The sequence below is a fragment of the Lepidochelys kempii genome, chromosome 8, assembly GCF_965140285.1.
Source record: "Lepidochelys kempii isolate rLepKem1 chromosome 8, rLepKem1.hap1, whole genome shotgun sequence".
NCBI classification, from domain to species: domain Eukaryota; kingdom Metazoa; phylum Chordata; order Testudines; family Cheloniidae; genus Lepidochelys; species Lepidochelys kempii.
Genome location: NC_136387.1, coordinates 29,066,152 through 29,086,390, shown reverse-complemented (window position 1 = coordinate 29,086,390; position 20,239 = coordinate 29,066,152). Strand labels below are relative to the sequence as shown.

At 40.7% G+C, this 20,239-nt stretch overlaps 1 protein-coding gene across 5 annotated transcripts in view; it reads right to left on the bottom strand.

The window, feature by feature from the left end:
- TENM2 (teneurin transmembrane protein 2) overlaps positions 1-20,239 on the bottom strand; it is a 1,082,146-nt gene that overhangs the window by 141,396 nt on the left and 920,511 nt on the right. For all 5 annotated transcript variants that reach the window (XM_073355925.1, XM_073355928.1, XM_073355933.1 and 2 more), the window contains 2 exons: positions 12,435-12,630; positions 5,625-5,726 (listed from right to left, as the gene is read on the bottom strand). In XM_073355925.1, the coding sequence (XP_073212026.1) occupies positions 5,625-5,726; positions 12,435-12,630 (298 nt within the window). The remainder of the gene's footprint in view (positions 1-5,624; positions 5,727-12,434; positions 12,631-20,239) is intronic.

Here is a 20,239-nt window from a genome sequence, read left to right as displayed (position 1 = left end):
AGTTTGAAGGCTGCATAAGTTCACAGTGAGACCAAAAAGCAAGGAATGAAAGACACTTTGCAGCTTCTATTGCAGTGGATACAGAAAGAAATACCCAAAGACAGACATAAGAAGAGATGGTAGGAAGGAAGTTGAATACACTGAATGTGGTCAGCCCAATACCATGGTTGTGGGGTATGTATCAGCTGCAAATCATGAATACAGCATTTTAAAAAGAAATAGTACCTATTTGATCCTTAAATATATTCCACATGCTGAAACACTTCTTGAGCTGTGAGCTCATGGAACATATTTGGCAGTAAGGTTTTTTTTTGGCTACCCTTTCTCCTTTCCTCCCTCTCCCCTCTTGTCACTTCTGTCTCCTTCCACCATCCTTTCTGTTCTAGCTCTGCTGATCCCACAAACTGCATTTCACTGTTGGGCATCCTTGTTTTCCTCTTGGACTTCTGTTTTGTTGATGTGCCAAACTGAAGTGATTCAGTTGAATAATACACCACAAGCAGTGAATGGGGTAGCATTAAACATGGACTGAACATTTCTCCCTCATTGACTGAGAACAGAGTAAAGGACTATCAGCCAGGCAGGCAAGAGGCCAAGGCTATTCTGTCACACACTATTCACTGAATGTGCTAGGGTCTTTGGTGCACCTGTTCTATATTCACCTCCTACAATTTCAGACCAAATTAAGAAGACAAGATCATTTCCATTAATCCTATACAAAGGAAATGTTACGAAGGGCTACTCATTAGCACAGGCAGAAGATCACTCACTCACCATAGATAAAAGAGATGGCCCCCATCTGATGTATAGTGCAGAAATGAACTGAGTGATCAATAAATCAGCAAGATGCCCTTTCACCTTCTAGTACTTCACACTGCAATCCCTCCCATACCCATTTTCAATGGGAGCATTCGGGGTGTTAGATTAGGAAGGCAAGGCCAGCCAACCTAATTGTTGGCATGGGACTTGATATTTACACAAAGGAAAACCCCTGCTCTGCCTACAAGTCTCTGAATAACCCCAGGTTCAGAGAGTGCCAAAAGAGTTTCACCAGCCTCTGATTAAAACAGTTTATGTTTTGTAATATTACCATTGTTTTTCTTCAATGACAACCACGAGAAGGAGGAGCTATCATTTTCAGTAGTTAGTAGCTACTTATTTACCCAATAATTTAGTATCTAACCTGTTAAGTGTTTATACAGCAGGTCAAAAGCACACATGCAATATAGAAGGAGTGATAATGATAAGCGCTTCCATCTTATTAAAGGCAACCATTAGAAATACCAAATGCTTTCAAAATAAAGAAATATGCCACAATTTTGTATGTGCTTAATAATTATTTTAAACATAAAAAAGGAAGAGCTCAAAATGAAAAAAATAATTTAGAAAAAACTACCCTTGTATTTATACTTATTAAAATGGCACCATCTTTTGCCAGCGAGCCAAAAACAAACAGAATGAAAATAAAATAATGAAAAAGCCAAACAAGAAGAATAGGAAAAAGCTGAGAATAAATAACTGAGATCTATTACAGCCAGACAGGAGAAGCAACTGATGGAACATGCTACACATTGCTGGTTTAAAAAAAAAAGCATTTTAGATCAAGAAATTAATCCAAACAAATTGGTTATTATATTGCATAATTAATGAAATGTATCTGCTAAATGCCAGCTTAATGGCCACCATCAGGAGCTATCACTAGTTGACTATTAACTTTTCTTCACAAATCAAGAATGCCAGTCATCAGCTCTCAAACAGTTCAGAACAAATTTTGCACCCTTTCATTTATGTAGATGTTTATACCATGCTCATCATTACGGTATCTGAACCCTGCGTGATGTTGCATTTGGTATAAGTCTGGACAGAATTTTACCTTTTGAGTTTAGCTAAACAATTTCATAATGCAAGCTCTAAATTCACCTTAGAAGGTACTATTCAAAGAGGTATGAGTACCAGCACATTTGCAAAACAGTATGATGATGGCTTTGGATAAACTTTTTTTTTCCCTGAGGGGAGAGAATTTGCATGCCCTTCAAAACATTAGAAGAGTAAAACAAATTATAGTAAGTTTGATACACTCCGAAGATGCTAGATCAGTTGTTTTTTTTCAGAAACAAATACTGTACTGCAAATCTCAAAAAGCAGCGCAGTAGGAGTCATACCTGCTTATTGACTTAGCAAGGGACATTGGCCAATTGAAAGCACCTAAATCAGTGTTAGAACAGGAACAGGAAAAAGCATTAGAGTCTGTCAAGGTGAGGAAGAAGATGCATTTAATACCTCCCAAGCGGCATCATGGAAAGTATGACAAAAAACAACTGAACACACAAAATAAATGTAACACAGTGTCAAACTAAAATAATCATGTCTCTACAAAGTGCATCTTCCCCGAATTCCTCCTTGACACTATTTTGTCTCTCTGTCATTGGGCACTTTTATGGCTAATACTTAAGGACATATTACCACTTATGAAGTTACCAGCAATACAGTTCAGTTTATGGCCACTTCTGCACAGGTTTAAAGCAAACACATATTTTGAAGACAGACACACACGCACTGAATTATCCTGTGAGTTAAAAACTTTTACATTTCTGTGATGCTTCAATCACTTGAGATTAAAATGTAAAATGAGAAATGTTCATGTGGTAAATGAAGGCCTTAGTCAGGTTAAACTCCCATTGATTTTAAAGGGAATTTTGCCTGAGTGAGGATTGAATATAAATGTCAGGATTGGATCCGTAATGGTATTAGCTTTCTCCACTATGGGTGAAATCCAATCCACTCACATGAAGCCTGAGTACTGGGGAGGCAGAAGCCACCTTTCACTCAAATCCAGGGCTAGGCTAATATTCCAGCCTATGGCTTGTGTGAGTAGCTGCAGTTCTTGAGTGGCAGTCACATGTAGTACTGGGGACACTGGATACACACAATGTAGGATCTGTGGTCCCTCCCCAAGCCCATCCCACTGTGGCCTTCCACCACAAACTATGGGATGGCGTGATGACCCTTCCCATGGCACATACAGGGTGTACAGGCACTCCCTCCGCTTGCAAACCCCTTAAGTGGGGTTAGATGTTGCGAAGGGCTTTGCATTGACCCTCTGTAACAGAGGTGAGTTTCACCCTATACGAAGCTGTTACACTGCTGTATTATTGAATCAAGCTCTAACAGCTGTTCAAGGAACCCCCTAATTCATACTTCAGCTACATTGGCCAATACTCTAGAGATTTCTATGGACAACTGGAGAAAGTGAATTGTATGGTGTTTGGGAATTCAGAAATTAAAATCAGTTTGAAAATATATTATCTACAAACTGAACTAATAGCTAAAGGCTACCTTCATTAAAACTGATATATTTCAGTATATCATGTTATTATTTTAAGCTTAGCTATACATAGAATCCTAATTTGAAATTCTGCCCTCTCAAATGGCTCTCACATACAGTATCCACTGGAGTAGAAAGAAAAATCCACACAAAATGAATGGAGATATTAAAAGGCATATTCAGTGGGTGAGATATTCATCATGCACACATGTGCACAGCCCTACAGTTGTTGGTCTGTTCCAGACCAGTAACTGTATGTGAATCTATCTGCACATGTACATGTGAAGTTTGCATGCAAACACATTTTGCTCTTTTACAGGCACCTAAAAACATAGTCCATGGTGTTTAACTACAAACATTAATAAATGGGAAAGAAATTAAGAGCTTCCCAGAATTCATGGAGCTTACTACTATACTTGTGCTTTTGAAAGGGGAAAGACACAACACATGGAAGACACGAGCAAGAAAGATTGGGAGAGGCCTTATGTGTTGATTGACTGGTGCTAGTAGACTTATTGAGATATAACTGTTTGACAAATGTCCTAGAATATGACGGTTAGTCTGATGGAGCCTGAACAGTGTTTTCTGCCATAAATCTGAAGTACAGTATTAAAACAGATTTTGTAATACCTCTACACCAAAAGTGGCTTAGTACATATAGAATTATTGCTGCATAATGCAGAAGGCACATAAAATGTTTAGTGGCCAAGATTGTGGTGTCTAAACAGTGGCAGTCAAGCATGAAGTTACTACACACACTTTTTCACAAAACAACAACAAATAAATGTGCATCAGTGTCAATATGCATTTACAGCACACGCAGTAATACCATATGCTTTGAATATATACAGCGGTCTCCTTTGTAAAACTTGCCAGTTATCTTAATGTCTCAGATAATAATGTCGCCTTGGTATTCCCTACAGTATGTATAAGTGACAAGGCTAGTACTGAAGTATACTTATTAATTTATTTAAGGCAAAATGGGGATATTTTTAAGGGTCACCACTGAATCTGAAATAGTATCCAAAATGCATATTTCCCCCTTTGAACATTAATGAACCCTCACTCCAAAGAAAACAATCCCAAACACACAGTACTGAAAGTTTTCAGAGTAGCAGTCGTGTTAGTCTGTATTTGCAAAAAGAAAAGGAGTACTTGTGGCACCTTAGAGACTAACAAATTTATTTGAGTATAAGCTTCCTTGAGCTACAGCTCACTTCACTGGATGCTCAAATAAATTTGTTAGTCTCTAAGATGCCACAAGTACTCCTTTTCTTTTTGCGAGTACTGAAAGTGTGACATAATCCCACACGAACCAGGAAATTGAGAGTGAAGCCTGTTTTAAAATTACACCACCATGACCACGAATTAAAGGGATCTCCGCAGAGCAGTTGATTATATACAATATTGCTCTATTGCAGTAGCTAGGCTAAGCCAAGAGTATCTTCCTTGACTCTCAGTTTTCTGGCTTTTGTGTGTCTGTGAGACCCTGAACATGATTTGAACTTTATTTTTTGTAGTTTAATATGTTTATCAGAAACACTACCCCTCAAAAATACCTAACCCAACTTGGCTAGAAGCATTTATTACACAACACCCCAATATCATCCACACATGGATGTGCTTTACACTTGTGGTTAGCTTTGGAAATTGTGACACTGGATCTCATAGTGTTAATTCACTGAAATAAGTGTCAAGGGTAGGGTTATTTTTATACTTCCCTTTTATATTTTTATACTTCCCTGAATTCTCATTCCCTCATTCTCATTCTCTGAAAGTCCTGTAAGTATTACAGTTTAAAAAGATTACAAGATTAAAAAAAACCCTTTATGAATTAGAAACATGCTTAGCCTAGAAAGAATATATAAAATGTACAAATAAAGAAGATCATCAGTTGTCTATTACAGGTAAATTAATGATTATCAGAAAGCACTCATGGTAATTCAGCTGATTTTACTGGAAATGAAGCTATTTCCTTTTATTAAATTCTTCTTTCCTACGTATCTTGGCACAGAAACTAACTACGCTTATCCAAGCTCATCAGCAATGCAGCATTATTTTCACTTGACCAACTGCTTTAACTCCATCAGATCGAAGATAAAAGGGTGTGTGTGTGTTTGTGTGTGCGTATGTGTGTGTATATATATATATACATACACACACACACCTTTATAGATATATAAAATCTACTTCTTGGATCTCAATAGAATCCATGTAACTAACCTGTTCTGGAGATCCACTCCTATGTCAAAGCCTAACACAAATTGTAGAATAATAATTAACATAGGGTAAATGGTACCTTTAGCACAATCAGCACCATGGAATCCTGGAAAACAGTGACAGACTCCAGATACACACTCGCCATTCCCATGACAATTACGTGGACAATCCTGCACTGAATCTGAAAGACAGACATCAGAGACACATTAGTTGTTCCTGTTCTTGGCTGCAGAAAGAAAGCTAGTGTTGTATGTATATCCAGTGCAAGTTTTGCATTCAACTTGATAATGACAGGTCACTTCTTAAAAAATGCTAAATATTTACTGTGACACCAAGGCACCCCTATATGCGCCACTGTCATATAATTATGATATGTTGTGTGAATGCCTAGTGAGATGTCATTCTAAAAGTCTTGATCTGCTAAATCTTTTTGGTTTCTATGTGCTATCATTGTATGTGAAGTTATAAAGTATCAACCTCATTTCACAGATAGGGAAATTGAGATACTGGGAGATCTAGTAACCTGCTCAAGGTCACACTTATATTGACTCTTTGGGCGTCAGAATTCACATGACTCTGTGAATGTACATTTCCTTTGTAGGCTAATGTCACACTTCAGGATTCTGAATAGAAAACAAATCAGAAGCACAGTAAAGAATTCAGATACATTGAACAGACCAAAAAGTGAAAGAAAACTCAACCAATAACCATCAGCTAGGCCATTGGATAGTATTCTTGGTAGTGGTGAAAACAAAAGCCAAAATGTGTGACTCTTAAAAAAAATGCCATTTTGTTGTCTTCTGAAGAGGACACCTGACTATGGAAAGATTTGTTTCTTTTGCTACACAGCGCATGAAAGTACTTTCCCTGTGTCCATATATTTAGTGTGGTCTGTGGCTGACATCTTGCCTGACATTCTCTCTCATGTTTCATATCAAAGAGGTTTTCAGTTCTCTGAGTGCCTCTTGTTAGTGAAAGTTCTGATAATAGATATATGTGGAAGAACCTCTGAACTGGATAAAATACTGTACTTTTCTCTGCATTTCAGTCCCATTAATATCATTGCTCTATCAAGATATGTACATGACTATTAGACCTATTACCTTTGACTCTCTTCTAAGATGTAGTCCAGACCTGGCAACATTAAGACAAGCACTTTATCACATCTCAAGGAGTAGTGTTTGCAAGATGGGTCAGGGGAGTATACCAAACCAGTAAGGGACCTGTACAAGAAAGTTCACATGCCATTTGGAGTTGCAGAAAACTCTCTCGATATATGCATGGACTATCTGTCTGTTTGTGGGTGCGTGCATGCATGTGCAAACACACAGACACTTATAAAATCATTTGTGGATTATGAAGGGAAAATCATTATTCATATCTCACATTGCAGCTTACCAGAAATAACTGCTCCTAACACTAAAGATTCAAGGCTGGACTATCCTTTCACACCAGTGTTAATCAGGACTCACTTGAGTAAATTTGGTGGATTATACCAGTGTTTTCAGTGTATTATACCAGGATGATACCTGAGAGGAGGATCAGGCCCACAGTGCATCTGTCTTTTTAGCATTGATCCTTCAAGCAATGAAAATGTCTTCCCTATTTTTCACCATTTTATAATGTTTCCCTTGAGGTTGTGGATTGTGATCCCCTTCCTCCTAGCTGAATAGGACCTACATGAGACTCACAAATTGGACTACTCACAAAGGCCAGCAACACTGCTTCTTAATTCCTTAATCAGCAGAGAGGAAATGAGCAACTCGTAGGCTATGAAAATCTTTCACTAAATAGCGGAAGCTCACTTGTGGTTTCAGTTGTTGCTGTGACAGTGACACTCAGCAAGGTTCCCCTAGCACTTCAACAAACTTCAACACATCTTTTGATAAAGACTTGGGACTTTGGCCTGGTTTTGGTTTTCAGTTGCCTGACTAAGATGGAATCCCCTCTGCCCTTGAGTGTACCTCTTCATAAAGCATCAAGCTTTCATCATAATTTTATTCTCAGGGCAAAGGGTAGTGGCCCTCTGCCTTCCATCCTCATGTCTTTAGGGGACGGTTCACTCTCAGATATTTGGGGTGGGGGTGGTGAGAGGATAGTTGGCCAACATACTTTCAACTCCTTTTTCTTTTGGGGTGTTAGTGATCAGTAGGCAGAAAGAGGGAGTTATGAGTATTATTTTTTATAAATATTATATATTTATAAAAATAATAGTTTACCTGATTGATATAACCTTGCTGGACTTTGAGGAGTTAAATCAAAGGAGACTATTATGGGTGACACAAACAGAAATGAAACAATGACAAAGATAAGGCTCTTTAAGGAAACAATGGGGGAAGCTATTAATAGGGGAATGTCCATGCCTGGCTCCAATCAGTTTTCTTTGTGTAGGCCTAGTCCTATGAGTAAAGAGGTTATGAACATCTGGAAGATGCTAGGCTAGGCAGGAAGGTGGATAAGTGGGCTTTCAGCAATGGCCATGAGGGGAGTCTCTGACAGACACACACTGAGGACATAGAAATTGCAGCAAGCAGGCTCTTTCCCCCTCCCCAGAGATGGAAGTAACCAGGCTGAATGGAATTTACCAAAATTTGCAAGGAAAGGTTAAGGTTTAGATTAAGGGCGATATGCGTACAGGCCAGAGGTGGGCAAACTATGGCCTGCGGGCCACATCCTGTCTGGCCCCTGAGCTCCTGGCCAGGGAAGCTAGCCCCCGGCCCCTCCCCGCTGTTCCTCTTCCCCCACAGCGTCAGCTCACTGCATCGCCAGCACTCTGACCTGCTGCTCTTACCAGGCAGCACGGCGGTGTGGCTGGCTCTGGCATGGTAAGGGGTTGGGGAGCGGGGGCAGGCGGTTGGATAAGGGGCAGAGGGTCCTGGGGGGCAGTCGGGGACAGGGAGCAGTGGGAGGTTGGATGGGGCGGAGATTCTGGGCGGGGTGGTCAGGGAACATAAAAACGTAAGAATGGCCATACTGGATCAGACCAAAGGTCCATCCAGCCCAGTATCCTGCCTACCGACAGTGGCCAATGCCAGGTACCCCAGAGGGAGTGAACCTAACAGGTAATAATCAAGTGATCTCTCTCCTGCCATCCATCTTCACCCTCTGAAAACAGAGGTTAGGGACACCATTCCTTACTCATCCTGGCAAATAGCCATTAATGGATTTAACCTCCATGAATTTATCCATTTCTCTTTTAAACCCTGTTATAGTCCTAGCCTTCACAACCTCCTCAAGCAAGGAGTTCCACAGGTTGACTGTGCACTGAATGAAGAAGAACTTCCTTTTATTTGTTTTAAACCTGCTACCCATTAATTTCATTTGGTAGCCCTAGTTCTTATATTATGGGAACAAGTAAATAACTTTTCCTTATTGACTTTCTCCACACCACTCATGATTTTATGTATCTCTATCATATCCCACCTTAGTCTCCTCTTTTCCAAGCTGAAAAGTCCTAGCCTCTTTAATCTCTCCTCATATGGGACCCGTTCCAACCCCCTAATCATTTTAGTTGCCCTTTTCTGGCCATTTTCTAATGCCAGTATATCTTTTTTGAGATGAGGGGACCACATCTGTACGCAGTATTCAAGATGTGGGCGTACCATGGATTTATATAAGGGCAATAAGATATTCTCTGTCTTATTCTCTGTCCCTTTTTTAATGATTCCTAACATCCCATTTGCTTTTTTGACTGCCGCTGCAAACTGCGTGGACGTCTTTAGAGAACTATCCACGATGATTCCAAGATCTTTCTCCTGATTAGTTGTAGCTAAATTAGCCCTCATCATATTGTATGTATAGTTGGGATTATTTTTTCCAATGTGCATTACTTTACATTTATCCACATTAAATTTCATTTGTTGCCCAATCACTTAGTTTTGTGAGATCTTTTTGAAGTTCTTCACAGTATGCTTTGGTCTCAACTATCTTGAGGAGTTTAGTATCATCTGCAAACTTTGCCACCTCACTGTTTACCCCTTTCTCCAGGTCATTTATGAGTAAATTGAATAGGATTGGTCCTAGGACTCATCCTTGGGGAACACCACTAGTTACCCCTCTCCATTCTGAAAATTTACCATTTATTCCTACCCTTTGTTCCCTGTCTTTTAACCAGTTTTCAATCCATAAAAGGATCTTCTCTCTTATCCCATGACAACTTAATTTACGTAAGAGCCTTTGGTGAGGAACCTTGACAAAGGCTTTCTGGAAATCTAAGTACACTATGGCCACTGGATCCCCCTTGTCCACATGTTTGTTGACCCCCTCAAAGAACTCTAATAGATTAGTAAGACACGATCTCCCTTTACAGAAACCATGTTGACTTTTGCGCAACAATTTATGTTCTTCTATGTGTCTGACAATATTATTCTTTACTATTGTTTCAACTAATTTGCCTGGTACTGACATTAGACTTACCGGTCTATAATTGCCAGGATCACCTCTAGAGCCCTTCTTAAACATTGGTGTTACATTAGCTATCTTCCAGTCATAGGGTACAGTAGCTGATTTAAAGGACAGATTACAAACCATAGTTAATAGTTCCGCAATTTCACATTTGAGTTCTTTCAGAACTCTTGGGTGAATGCCATCTGGTCCCAGTGACTTGTTACTGTTAAGTTTCTCAATTAATTCCAAAACCTCCTCTAGTGACACTTTAATCTGTGACAATTCCTCAGATCTGTCACCTACAAAAGATGGCTCAGGTTTGGGAATCTCCCTAACATCCTCAGCTGTGAAGACTGAAGCAAAGAATTCATTTAGTTTCTCTGTGATGACTTTATCGTCTTTAAGTGCTCCTTTTGTATCTCGATCGTCCAGGGGCCCCAGTGGTTGTTTAGCAGGCTTCCTGCTTCTGAAGTACTTAAAAACCATTTTGTTATTACCTTCTGAGTTTTTGGCTAGCTGTTCTTCAAACTCCTTTTTGGCTTTTCTTATTACATTTTTACATTTAATTTGGCAGTGTTTATGCTCCTTTCTATTTACCTAACTAGGATCTGACTTCCACTTTTTAAAAGATGCTTTTTTATCTCTCACTGCTTCTTTTACACAGTTGTTATGCCACAGTGGCTCTTTTTCAGTTCTTTTACTGTGTTTTTTAATTTGGGGTACACATTTAAGTTGAGCCTCTATTATGGTTTGTCTTTGAATAAAGTGTCCATGCAGCTTGCAGTGACTTCATTCTAGTCACTGTACCTTTTAATATCTGTTTAACTAACCTCCTCATTTTTGCATAGTTCCCCTTTCTGAAATTAAATGCCACAGTGCTGGGCTGTTGAGGTATTCTTCCCACCACAGGAATGTCAAATGTTATTATATTATGGTCACTATTTCCAAGCGGTCCTGTTATAGTTACCTCTTGGACCAGATCCTGCACTCCACTCAGGACTAGACTGCGAGTTGCCTCTCCCGTTGTGGGTTCCTGTACCAGCTGCTCCAGGAAGCAGCCATTTAAAGTATCGAGAAATTTTGTCTCTGCATTTTGTCCTGAGGTGACATGTACCCAGTCAATGTGGGGATAACTGAAATCCCTCACTATTATTGAGTTTTTTATTTTGATAGCCTCTCTAATCTCCCTTAGCATTTCATCATCACTATCACTGTCCTGGTCAGGTGGTCGATAATACATCTCTCCTGTTATATTCTCATTAGAGCATGGAATTACTATCCATAGGGAATGGGGGGGGCTGGATAGGCATGGGAGTCCTGGGGGGCCTCTTAGGGGTGTGGGTGTGGATAAGGGTCAGGGCAGTCAGGGGACAGGGAGCAGGGGGGGTTGGATGGGTCGACGGTTTGGGGTGGGGGGCAGTCAGGGAGCGGGAGGCAGTTGGATAGGCGGGTGGGAGTCCCAGGGGGCCTGTGGACAGGGGTCGGGACAGTCAGGGGACTTGGAGAAGGCCGGGTTGGATAGGGGGTGGGGTCCCGGAGGGGCAGGGGTCCCAGGAGGGGGCGGTCAGGGTACAAGGAGCAGGGGGGATTAGATGGGTCGGGGATTCTGGGGGGGGGGAATTGGGAGGGGGTGGGGACCAGGCAGTTTGGGGAGGCACAGCCTTCCCTACCTGGCCCTCCACATAGACCCCAATGTGGCCCTCGGGCCAAAAAGTTTGCCCAAATCTTGTATAGGCCTTTACTGGCTTTACCCTTTGCTCTGTGTGTTATATAACTTTGGGTGCAACGTTTTTTAGTAGCTGTTTTTCAATTACTTTAATCATTTCACTTGTCACAGCCCTGACAGGAAAAGGGCTTTTTGGTGCCAAACCTAGTTGGGTCTGTCAGGTTAGCGTGGTTGGTAAACAGAGGGTGAAGCCCACCAATCCCGTCAAAAGGTGGTATGGTTGCACCCAGAGAGGGGGGAAGGTAGTAAAACCATCACCTGTGGGGGTGTCTTCAAGGGGGACTAACAGGCATTTAAAGCACAGCTTATCTTGTAACCGTGACACCACCTAAGTCCTATGTAAAGTTTTGGAGAGTGTTTCAATGATGAAGTCTCAGCTACGAACTGCTGACAGTTGGGTGTGACAACACTTAAAATCTCCAAACAGCCAATTAGAATGCAGCTTTGCAGGAACAGCCATACACCACTATTATTAATATCTGTAGTTATAAGATATTATGGCCATTGTAAAGCCTCTAGGTTCATTCATTTTCTTGTTCAAAGACAGCTAAATATTAACAGGATCACAGATTTCGGCCTTCAATATAAGCAACACAAAAGCATCCACAACTCACCCCTAGAAAGACTTCCCTCTTTTCCTACCTACACTCAACATACATCAAATATTACTGGATTAAAGCAAAATATGCGCAAAAAGAGAGAGCTGACAGAAGGCTTCCACACTTTATAAAGATAAGCAAAGAGAGGGAAAAATCCTCAGCATGCAGGCATACATACCTAAGATAACTGTATTGAAAGAGACCACTTCTTTGTCCTTGCCATCATTGTAAAATGCCAGGTGCCACAAACCCACATCCAAGTATTGAACAAACACAGCTTCATTCTGAACCAGGGTCTGGATACTTCGACGTTCCCGGGGGGACTCCACCACACTCCATTTCTCTTTCCCATCCAAACGCTCCATGAAATCATACTGTGTGGTAAAACAGAAACAGAGAGACCTGAATTTAGAGTGATGCTACAGATAAAAATCTGGCAGAATATCTTGCCCTTTCTTCCTCCAAATGCCCTTTCCTTCAACCCTTATTTGGAGAGTGTGGCAATTTGAAGCTAGCCTTTCCTTATTCATTATGGGCCTGGTAGCAATTCTCTTATCCTTTCTGATAATGTGATACAGACAGAATTAAGTGTCTGCACTCTGCAAAAATGTTTTCAAGTGTTTGAGTAAAAGTCCTCCACAGTCTGAGCTTTTGAAGAAAGTTGCTAATTATTTACATTGTCTATTCTCATCTAAAAGAAATACTGAATGGATTTTAGACCAATGACAACATGTACAGCAGACATGCAAACTTTAATAAGATCATATGCTAAAGGGTGTAAGAATATTATTCAAAGAGGTCAGGAACCAACTCTCCCCTATGTACTGCACTGTTCAGCTGGCCAAGCACATTATGGCGATTTTTTACTGGCTGAATCAATAGGTATTGGCCACTGTTGGAGGCAAGATTCAGGATGTGCTGGATTAATGTTGGGATCCTTCATAGCAAGTCTTAGGTTCTTATATAAATTCTCAAATCAGGAAATCTCATTTTGAAAGAAACTCACCCATTCCACAGCAATCACCTACAGCAGTCTCCTGCTGGCACAGTACGCAGAAATCTCAGACATGCCACCTGAAGTACTAATGAATGAAAGTCTCCTCATAAACTCATTGTTTGTGCCTAATATAAGGTACCCCACTTTGTACCTGATTGAAGCTTGTTGTAGAAGCATCACTGCAAAGAGCAAGGAAGTACTGGTTGGCTCCATTGCAACTGTGTTCAGTTTTGGGCACCTCATTGCTCAAACGTTACTGACAAACTGGAGGAGTTCAGAAAGGAACAACAGAAATAAGGAATTGACTTATGAGGAAAGACCGAGGATGTCAAGCTTGGATAAATTCCAGTAGAGGTGGGATATGTTCATGTTAATAATCCAGAAGGTGAAAGCACTGAGCAAAGTAAGGAATTATTTAGCACAGAGGAGGGGTGCTACTAGTATCCAGATGAAATCAAGAAAGGGAAAATTTAACAAGAGTGTCAGGAAAATCTTCTCAACAGTGAGATCTATTAGGCTGGGTAATAATCTCCCAAGGGAAACTCCATTGCTTGGTATATTTAAAACAAGATTGGAAGAAATATTAGTTAAACCTCCAACATGGAATACTGCCTAGGAAGGCAAGTGGACTAGATGACCTCATAACCTTTTTCTACCTTTAACTTCTGTGATTCTAGAACTCCCAGGCTGACGCAACGCTCAACCCACTAGTCCCCACAGCCTCTATATGAGGAAGTCCTTAAGAAATACACCAAAACCAATATATCTAATGTTTTTATAGCTATATAACAAGTCCCCTATGAAAACAGGTCTTGTTTTAGACACATTTATCTATCTAGCACTAGATCGAGATAGATAGATAGATGTGTCTAAAGCAAGACGTATGTGTTCAATAAAATACAGTAATAGTACGTGCTTGCTTGCCAGGAGTCTTATTGCATTTCCCTCTGTTATCACGAACACATACCGCCCAGGCTGGTGATAGCTCAAAGAAAAGAAACACTCTGCTTTTGTTTAAAAACAACTATCATCCTGAACTCTAAACATGCCACTTCACCTACAGAGGACTTTGTGCACTGCAGGCTGAATTCCATTAATTAATACCGAGTTACTGAAAATAAATTAAAATATAATAATTAAATAAACATTAATAATAAGAAATATCAATAATAAAATATTATTAATAATAATAATATATTCCTTTCTGTAAGAGAGAGAGATATTTAAGTCTTCAGGACTATGGGACTATTAGTAGTGTCATGATATGTACCTGCCTGTTTTCAGGTGCATTCAAGTTAGGGGCAGTAGTGTCTGACAACTTCTGTGTCTAAAGGTATCCCCAACACCAAAATATCTGAGCACTTCACAGTATTTACTGTATTTATCCTCAGAACTCCCCTGTTAGGTATGACAGTGCTATTATCTCCATTGCATAGATAGGAACATGAGACACAAATAGATTAAGTGACTTGCCTAAGAAATTCAGTGATATAGCAGGGACTTGAACCCCAGTCTCCTAGAGTTATAGCCCACTGGGCCATCTTTCCTCTCTGAAATGCATTTTGGGTGGTGGATGGGAAGATGTAATAGCAAGAAGTGACTAAACTAAATATCTGACTGCTCTCCACCCAAACCTATTTTACATGGCACATGGCTAGGAAAAACAATTCAGCTAAATCAGTGGGTTTAGGGATAAGCCAATAAATAGCAGGGATTTAGACAATTCGGACATGTCAGTAACTTTCAGAGCATAAATGGTGTCAAACCTGTTTGTAAATCAGACCACTAAATCAGCGACCTTTGGAAATGTTACCAAAACCTACCTGCCAGCAGTCAGAGGTTAAAGATGGACTCACTACCCTCTTGGAAAATGTTATTAGTGGGGCAACAACATCGGAACATTTTTTATTGCTCTTTGGAAGGTTTGCTCACAGACGGTCGACATGGAAGGAAGTAGCAATAAAAGCTGACATTTCTCATTGGCAACATGCTGTTCTGCTCTGCTTGTGCTGGCAGGCTCCTCTGCCTCCCCAATGTCTGATGCTGATTCTACCTCAGATGGCAGGGCAGGCTCAGCGGTTGGTGGGATCGAAGAGGAACAGCATGGAAGAGCTAAAAGGGCTTGAAGCAGCTTTGGCTGCAGGGTCCCCAGTCTCCTCCTGGGATCATGGGTGTGACCTAGTGATGGCAGATCCCTTTGGAAGCCTGTCCATATCATTAAAATTTTATCCATAACCAACATTCTATAGATGAGCATTATTCCTCCTTAAAACTTCTCACTAAGATGAATTCAGTGATCAGGAAAGGTCCACGGTCGTGAGCCATGATATTAAAATTCCAGTACAGGTACAGCATGGGCAACACTCATGGAAGCTCATTCACGACAAGTCTCAATCCCATTCAGAAATGGCCAGCACTTAGGGCTTGCCTACATTTACCGGGGGATCTACGAGTAGCAATTGGTGCATCGGCGGTCGATTTAGCGGGTCAAGTGAAGACTTGCTAAATTGACTGCAGATTGCTCTCCTGTTGACTCCTGTCCTCCACCGGATTGAGAAGAGTAGCGGGAGTCGACAGGAGAGCAACATCGCTTAGTGTGGACCCTGCGGTAAGTAGATCTAAGCTACATTGATTTGAGTTACACTATTTACATAACTCAAATTGCGTAGATTAAATCGAATTTCCCCTGTAGTATAGACAAGGCCTAAGAGTGGGAGGGAGGCAGAATGCCTGCTGGAGGGGCCCTAGGTGGAGCACACCTCCAGCATAAACCCCAAGAAGCACACTATGTATGCTGGGCATGCCCCTTTCTCCTTCCTGATCCTGGAGACATAAAAGAGAGGGAATGGTCCCTGCATATTCTCCTATGTGTGTGCCACTGAAAAAACTTGGCTTGGATGGGGTTTGTTCTGGCTGAGCGGGACTTTCCACATGGCTCCCTATGCAGAAGCCATAATCAGACCTACCACTTATCTGTGTAAACAGCTGCCATGTGTTGTGTGGACATTAACATACACATTCCAGAGCAATGTGTCTAGTCTCGATTGGCCAAGGAAACAGGCCATCAAGACCATCCCCAGGCTTGGCTCTGCTTCACCACATGCCCAACTAGCTCATTATTTTGCATCATGTTGCTCTACTGATCCTCTGATTTACTAACTGTTTTTACACAATTTTCTGCTGAAAATGTTACGCATGCCCTAAAGCAACCCATAGATGGATAAGAGTGTGAGACATGTGCCACGTGCTCATCAGGAAGAAATTGTGAAGGTTTCTACTCACACAATGAACACAGAGTGCTAGGGATGATACAAGCTCACATGTATTAAGAAATGCCACACATCACTACTTACAACTCAAATGGAACCTTTATAGAGATCTGAAAGTTTGGCTGACTTCTAGTTTTATACTCCTCTATGGTTCATGGCTTAGGACTGATTTGCAATCAGAAATGACAAAAGACTGTCCAGATACAAAAAGCACCAGAAACAGCAGGAGAGCACCTGTCCTTGTAGAACTCCTGGCTTGAATTTGCAGACATGAGGGGAGTGCTTTATACAGATCAGGCCTCCTGTAAAAAGGAGGCCACAATACAACGGGTTAATTTTCCAAATTTACCCTTTCCTTGGGTTTGCTCTTGTTTTTTTACCCTATGTAAGAAAGTCCTGAAACAAATCTGTACTTACAGACCTCAATGTTAACCCGAGTTCTACCTGAGCAATTTGTCCCTACAATGTTTCCTTTCAAGGCATCTTATCCCTCTCTCTTATATTTCTGAGAATAGCTAATGAGACCCACCTGCTCTGGCAGCCAGTGAGAGTCAGCAAAATAGCTTTGCAACTCCACACATAGTGTCCTAAAGCCTGATACCTGGTTGCACTTCCAAATTACAGATGAGTCCAAACCAAACTCCAAGAGTGTTTGAAATCAGGATATAAACCCAGATTTTTCAAATAGACCCTATTTTAATAATGGGATGAACCAAAACATGGAGTTAAAAATTCACGAACATCACAAGTGTTCAAAATCCAGATATAGATTTAGATGTTGTGGCGAGAGCTCATCCTCATGCCAAAACTTCATAAGATCTACTCAGCACAAACTAGATCTGAACAACATGTGTTGGGGGGAAAAACTTGTTTGCAAAGTGTTTTAAAATTAGTACTTCATAAACATCCAAATTGTTGATTATGCATTAAAATACCCACCCACCAGCCATCTGATATCCAAGCTGACAGCCAATCATACAATTTACTTTAATATTTGAATGTACATGATTCAGTGTAACATAATGTGAGCAGCATAAGTCAGAGCAAAGCGTGACATATAACAGAGACTGAACTGATGAGAATGATATCATTCTGATCTGTGACTGCTGGGACCATGAAAAATATGAAAATATCAGTGGTGTTTATGAAGCAAGAGATCATCCTGGCTGTCCCACTATTCAAATTGTTTCCAGCTAGTCCCACTTCTAATTGAAAACACAAGTGGTTTACTCACCCACACGAGAGATTTTTGCAAAGAAGATACTATGTGGGAAAGGTATGTAATATGCTCTGGTGGATTGCCTTGGCCAAGCATTCCTAATAGTATTTCTATAAACTTACTTTTTCATGCTATCATTTGAAATAGTCTGCAGATGAGCAGTAATATCAATGTTTGCTTGGATCACTATATAAGCAGCATATACGTGCTTAATCCAAGAGATTTATCATTTCTTCTCCAAATATTATCCAGTGTGCAGCCTTTTATCCATTTGCTTTCCACCATTTAAGGGCCACTTTTTAAGGGGGTTATGAATGTTTTGTTACATGGCTGTACCACTACATAGTCTGGAAAAATCTTTCTTGAAAATACAGTGAGTGCTTTTATTTCTAACCCACTTGCCATACAAGCCTGCATTTCTGTCTGTATGTCCCCCCTCCAGAGCTCCATTCCCTAGCCACAGTATTACACGAGGCTGTTTGACTGACTAAACTAGGCGTTTGGAATATTTGCTAAACAGTAATACTGAGAAGGTTAAATCTCAGCAGGGCTCTCAGACAAGAGCTGCATCTTGTTGTCTCAGGGTAATCATGTACCTAATTTGCTGATTATTGACTTGTTCCCACTAAGGATTTTACTTGGCTTGACATATCAACACTGATCAGTGATGAACTGTCAAGTGAACTTGTTCACTGCTTTTACTGCTCAAGTCCTTAACTTGCAGTAACAAGGATTTTAAAATACAACGTTAGCACATCATCTGATGTCAAATTCAGATTATTTTCATTAATACAGAAATCCTTGCTCCTTTCTGGAATCAGAACAAGGCTACTCTTCTAAAGTTCAGATGTGTAGCAGGCTCTTTTCTTTTCTCTAAAATCATTTCTCTCTGCATCAGGCTGGCAGGATTTAGGATCCTGCATAAGGATATGGGACTTTTCTGCTGAGTCTTCCTATTGTCCAATGCTAACGCCCTGCATGAAGATGCTGAGTAATTTCTGAGGATCATGCACGTAGATTTTGTTAACTCTATCCAGGGTTAAAAAAGGGCAGGAGTCTCTTCTTGGGGAGTTCTAACTAGAGACTGGGAAAGAAAGTTCCTGTAGGTAGAAACCATGCAGAGAAGGAAGCTTAGGCTGAGACTTATGGGGTTGCTGTTTTTAATTATTTAAGATAACAATAAAGGATGTGAGTTTTGGATCTGGTATGTTGGTGCTGTGTTGAGAGAATAGGAGGAGGAGGATTCTACCTGGTCATAGTCTCTTCTGAAACACAGAACCTTAGATACACTTGATTGCAGGGCAATAACATGTAAAATTCAGCTTGAATTAATAAACTATCAATTCCTTCCTAATAGGGCTATTGCAAGAGTCGTCCATGCCTTTGTCTCCTCCTAGCCAGACAATGACAATTCACTCTTACTTAAGGCTACATTTGAAATCTTCCTGGAGCTTTGGTTGCTCCTGAGAAGGGCAGGTCACTGTGAGCACATGACATCCTAGCTTAGTGTCTGCACTGACTCCCTGTTGATTTCCTGGGGAAATTAAAAGGAGTGGTAAAAATCTCTAAGAAGCTGAATGATTTGGAACCCAGTTATTTGACTAACCACATTTCATTCTTACTCTATTGGGGTAATTAATTTCAAATGCAATTTTCTTGTTGTCAAGTTCATGGGACTGAATTGCCAGTGCAAAAATCAAGGCTGTCTCAGAAAAGGGTCCCTGCATTTGGAACTCATTTCCTTGGCCATCTCATGGAGATGTACAAGAATAGGTGAGAATGGGGCAGCAATCTTCTGGAATCTCCCCAGGCAGCCCTCTTGTAGTACAAAACTTCAAGGAACCCCAATGTTAATCTTTCACATGCAAATCTGATCACTGACCCCTACTATTTGTTTTCTGTCTGCTGGGCTTTACTTCCTGGCAATCTAGCAGACCTGCTGATTGTTTTGCAGGCTTCCTGCTTCTGTAAGATTTAAGAATTTCTTGTTATTTGTGGAGTGGCTGCACTGGGGGGAAGGGAGCACATTTCAATAGAGGCCACCACAGAGGGGAATGGTGGTTAGACAACCACAGGGCCATTTGCTCTTGGATTATGTAGATGTAGTGGTCGTAATCCTTTGAATATAGTAGTGAGCATCGTTCCTGGCCCCTAGTCTTATGGCTGTGGAATGACTGCAGAACTAGCCCATAAATCAGAATCTTCAGACTCCAGTGTAGTTTCCCATACAAAATTCATTTATTCACTCTTTGTGCTGTGTGTGTGTGTGTGTGGGGGGGGGGGGGTTGCAACTAAAATCATGTAATGTAACCATATACAAATCTGTGTAACTCCACTCTGCTTTCGCAAATGAAAAAATGTAACTCAGAAATTCTTTGCCAATTGGGGCTAAGTGTCTAGGAATGTCAAATGGGGGCATTCCCAAGAGGGATTTTTAGATTTCTGCACTTGCTCTCCAGAACTCAAATGTCAAGTTAAGCTTTCTAAATTTAAGGAAA